Here is a 4,846-nt window from a genome sequence, read left to right as displayed (position 1 = left end):
TTAATAAAAAAACACAAAAGGACCATAGAAGTTGGCCACCATGAGTAGACTAAAGACGGCTTTTGAGCTGTCGGTGCTCCTGGTGATCCTGCAACTGTTCCACTGCCCAGGAAGTGAGGCAACCTTTGGCAGGGACGCTTGCAACGAGATAAGCATCAAGGGATCATGCCAATGCTCACCCATCATGTCGGAATACGAGATCATCTGCCCGGCGTACTCGGAGAATCCCACCTTCAGACTGACCATCCAGCCCAATGACTATGTGCAGATAATGTGCAATCAGACGGACAGCAATGACTACAGGCAGTTGCCGGGGAAAGTGAGGATCGGCGAAGTGGATAGGGTGCAGATGAGGAGGTGTATGTTGCCTGGTCACGCGCCAGTGGCCAGTATTCTGGATTACCTAGGCATTGTGTCGCCGAAAACGCTAATCTTCGAGAGCGATAACCTGGGGATGAACATCACAAGGCAGCACTTGGATCATTTGCACAGTCTCAAGCGCTTCCGGTTCACCACCCGTCGTCTGACCCATGTTCCAGCCAATCTTCTGACTAATATGAGGAATCTAAGTCACCTGGAACTGTGTGCAAACATTGAAGAAATGCCTTCGCATATGTTTGACGGCCTGGAGAATCTCGAGTTCATCGAGTTTGGTGGCAATAAGCTGCGGCAAATGCCGCGCGGCATTTTCAGCAAGATGCCCAAGCTGAAGCACCTGAATTTGTGGAGCAATGAGCTGCACAATCTCACCAAGCACGATTTCGAAGGTGCCACCTCGGTGGTGGGCATAGATATCCATGGTAATGGAATCGAGCAGCTGCCGCACGATGTCTTCACCTATCTCACGAATCTCACGGATATCAATCTGAGCGCCAACGTCTTCCGTTCCCTGCCGGAGGGTCTTTTCGAGCACAACAAACACCTGGTCGAGGTGCGCCTGATGAACAACCGTGTGAAACTTGACACTCTGCCCTCGCGACTGTTTGCCAACCAGCCGGAACTTAAGATCCTACGGCTGAGAGCTGATCTGGAGACGTTGCCCGGCGATCTCTTCGAGCATTCCACACAGATCACCAACATCTCGCTGGAGGACAACCTGTTAAGCACACTACCTGCCAATCTGCTGGAACATCAGGTCAACCTCCTGAGCTTGGATTTGAGCAACAATAAGCTGACACATTTGCCGGATTCTCTTTTTGAAAATACCATAAATCTGGAGGAACTGCGTCTGGAAAATAATTTTCTCACTGACATTAGCAGGTAAATACAACTATTTTTTTAAGAACGAGAGTTTCAAACGGTTTCTTAGTGCTACTTTTTGATTACAAATAAATAAATTGTTAAAAGTTCACACTTCTGCTGCTAACACAGTCGTTATTAGACAGACTTCCCTTTAAGTTTACTTTAAAATTTTTGATATATACACGATTTCTTTACATTACTAATTATATCTCCTTTTCTCCCATTACAGTGACTTATTCAGCAGGCTGCGCAAGCTGGTGACCCTGACAATGAGCAAAAATCAACTGAGAACCATCCACTCTGCCGCTTTTGCTAGCACTTTAGAACTGCGTCACCTACATTTGGATCACAACGATATCGACCTGCTACAACCTCTGTGGGGCACAAGCATTCAAAGCCAGCTCAACTCGCCGTTTAATTTCATGACCAATCTGGAGACCCTAAATCTACGAAACAACTCCATCATATTCGTCTACGGAGACTGGGTCACAGTCATGACTAAGTTGAGGGAGCTGGACTTGAGTTACAACAACATTAGCTCACTGCGCTATGAGGATCTGCAATTCATATCCGGTAATAGGTTGCACGTCAACCTCACGCACAACAAGATACGGAATATCTCGCTGCTGAAGGAGTATGGAGTCCAGGCTAGGAATCCGGTTCATATAGATGTCAATGATAATCCGCTGGATTGCTCCTGCACGCTGCTCTGGTTTGTTCAGCTGGTCAAGGGCGTGCATAGACCGCAATATGCCAAGAATTTGATCCTTCAGGCAGACCGACTAAACTGCAGTATGCCGAACAATTTGAAGGACACTCCAGTGCGCCTGTTGGATCCGAAGCTGCTGCTATGTCCTCTGGACCAAACCAATGATCCGCGGCAGAGAAAGTGTCCACTGGGCTGTGAGTGCATGGTGCGAACCTACGACAACGCACTGGTGATAAAGAGCAATAGTGGCAACCTAACCCATGTTCCCCGTCTACCTGAGCTGCCCCAGAACCTTCACATCATGGAGCTGCATTTGGAGAATAACACTTTGCTCCGACTGCCATCTTCCAAGACACCCGGCTATGCGAATGTGACGAGCCTGCATCTGACTGGCAACAATCTCACGCACCTCGATGTGGAGCAATTGCCGTCGAATCTCACGCATCTGGATGTGAGCTGGAATCATCTGCAGAGTCTGAATGCCAGCGTCTTGGGCTTCCTGAATCGCACCATGAAATGGCGCTCGATGAAGCTGTCTGGGAATCCTTGGATGTGCGACTGCGATGCCAAACCACTGCTGCTCTTTACCCAGGACAATTTCGAGAGGATCGGGGATCGCAATGAGATGATGTGCATGGACGCCGAGATACCCACGCGGATGGTGGAACTGTCCACCAATGACATTTGTCCCGGAGAGAAGGGCGTCTATATTGCCTTGGCTGTGGTGATTGCTTTGACTGGACTGCTGGCCGGTTTCACGGCTGCCCTGTACTACAAATACCAGACGGAGATCAAGATCTGGCTGTATGCCCACAACTTGCTCCTGTGGCTCGTCACCGAGGAGGAGCTGGACAAGGACAAGAAGTTCGATGCCTTCATCTCGTACTCGCACAAGGATCAGAGCTTCATCGAGGACTATTTGGTGCCGCAACTGGAGCATGGTCCTCAGAAGTTCCAGCTCTGCGTCCACGAACGCGACTGGCTGGTCGGTGGACACATCCCAGAGAACATCATGCGTTCGGTGGCGGACTCTAGGCGTACCATCATTGTGCTCAGCCAGAATTTCATCAAATCGGAGTGGGCACGTCTGGAATTCAGGGCAGCTCATAGATCGGCATTGAATGAGGGACGTTCCCGCATCATAGTGATCATCTATTCGGACATTGGTGATGTGGAGAAGCTGGACGAGGAGCTGAAGGCCTACCTCAAGATGAACACCTACTTGAAGTGGGGCGATCCATGGTTCTGGGATAAGCTGCGATTCGCCCTACCCCATCGCCGGCCCGTGGGAAACATTGGCAACGGAGCGTTGATCAAGACGGCACTGAAAGGTTCCACGGACGACAAGCTGGAGCTGATCAAACCGTCGCCGGTGACGCCACCGCTGACCACGCCGCCGGCGGAGGCCACCAAGAATCCACTGGTGGCACAGCTAAACGGGGTCACCCCGCATCCGGCCATCATGATTGCCAACGGCAAGAACGGACTGACGAATCTGTACACACCCAATGGCAAGTCGCATGTGAATGGCCACATCAACGGCGCCTTCATCATCAACACGAATGCCAAACAGAGCGACGTATAGGACTGGGAGAAGGCGGAGCTATTCCAGTTCGATCCCGACGATGAGCTATTGTTCCGTTGAGAGGAGAAGCCTCCCCGAACCACTGCCACTGAGATGGTGAGACGGTAGAAGCACCCAGCTGAATGTAAAAAGTCTAGAGAATATTATCGATTTCCTTGTGTTTTTGGTCAAGTCGACGTCCTCGCCGCCCCTTCCTAGGTTTAATTATCTTGCGCTTGTAGGAGCTCCGGGAAAAGTTAATGAAAATTTCAAATTTCCAATATTTCATGTGGCCTTTGTTGAAGAAAATGAAAAACAAAAAAAATATTAGTTTGAGGAAGGTACGAAAGAGGGAGAGACAAGCTAGTTTTACCACATCACTCTGTTTTAAGTGTTATATGTAAGCTTAGCCTAAAAAACCCTGTGCAGACTCTTGTAGACATACAAATCTCATTTATTTAGTAATTATTTGTACATTAGGATTACTCTAAGCTGCCGCATGCAAAACTGGGAATAGCTCATATACCTTTTTGAAATGACCACTTTTATTTACTTTTGTTTTACCTTTGAACAGAATCTCAAGCGAACGGAGAAATCTGAGTTTTGAACAAATCGAGCTTTATTTCGAAATACCTAATTATTATTTGTTAGAACGCAGCCTACCACTAAGTAAACCACTTGCAATACACATATGACGTATCCAAATAGTAGCATAGACTCTGTAATTGTGAACTAACATAGCAAAAGCAGCCGAAATGGAATACAAATTGCCTTCTTTGTATGTATGTATGTATGCTAGATATGTAGAGCCTAAGGATCCATAATAATCGATACATACACATAAAACACCCCCACTCTGTACATAAGCTGGACAAGAATTTCTGTACTTTCTCCAAAACGTATCGCACCAGATTTCCTACTCACAAACAAACAACTATTACGAATATCAATTGTAATCTCACGCCCATTTAAATGACGCTATATAAATAAGTACATACCGAGTACATACCCATTATCACGTCATCTACCAAACAATTAGGATAGCCCTTCATTCACACGAAACAGAATATCGTCTATGATACGTAAATGTAATTAAGCTAAAGTATGTGTATATCGTCTAAGCTATAGATTGTCTCTGATATGTAATACCTAAGGTACCTACAAATTTATGCAGACACACTCATCTACTCTGTAATGCATATGAGTAAATTAAATCTAATTGTATATGGAAAACACATACAACGCAAATAAAATATATTTTAAAAATGTAACCCATTGGAGTTCTTATTTATTGTTGGCTAAAATATTCGGAGGTAAGTCAGTAAAAGCAA

The 4,846-nt window shown here is 46.6% G+C and overlaps 1 protein-coding gene across 1 annotated transcript; it reads left to right on the top strand.

The window, feature by feature from the left end:
• On the top strand, positions 1 to 4,786 carry Tl (toll like receptor). The gene is made up of 2 exons (XM_070995961.1): positions 1 to 1,260; positions 1,472 to 4,786. The coding sequence occupies exons 1-2, from the start codon at positions 41 to 43 to the stop codon at positions 3,534 to 3,536; spliced, it is 3,285 nt and encodes a 1,094-aa protein (XP_070852062.1). The 5' UTR covers positions 1 to 40; the 3' UTR covers positions 3,537 to 4,786.
• The last annotated feature ends 60 nt before the right edge of the window (positions 4,787 to 4,846 follow it).

The sequence above is a fragment of the Drosophila suzukii genome, chromosome 3 (genome assembly GCF_043229965.1).
Source record: "Drosophila suzukii chromosome 3, CBGP_Dsuzu_IsoJpt1.0, whole genome shotgun sequence".
Lineage (NCBI taxonomy): Eukaryota > Metazoa > Arthropoda > Insecta > Diptera > Drosophilidae > Drosophila > Drosophila suzukii.
This window is presented reverse-complemented; position numbering and strand designations above follow the sequence as displayed.

Excerpts from the sequence above, each read along its gene's own strand:
- Tl (XM_070995961.1), top strand. The coding sequence starts at position 41 with ATGAGTAGACTAAAGACGGCTTTTGAGCTGTCGGTGCTCCTGGTGATC. Across the intron at positions 1,261-1,471 it reads TTTCTCACTGACATTAGCAG|TGACTTATTCAGCAGGCTGC; the intron begins GTAAATACAACT and ends CTCCCATTACAG.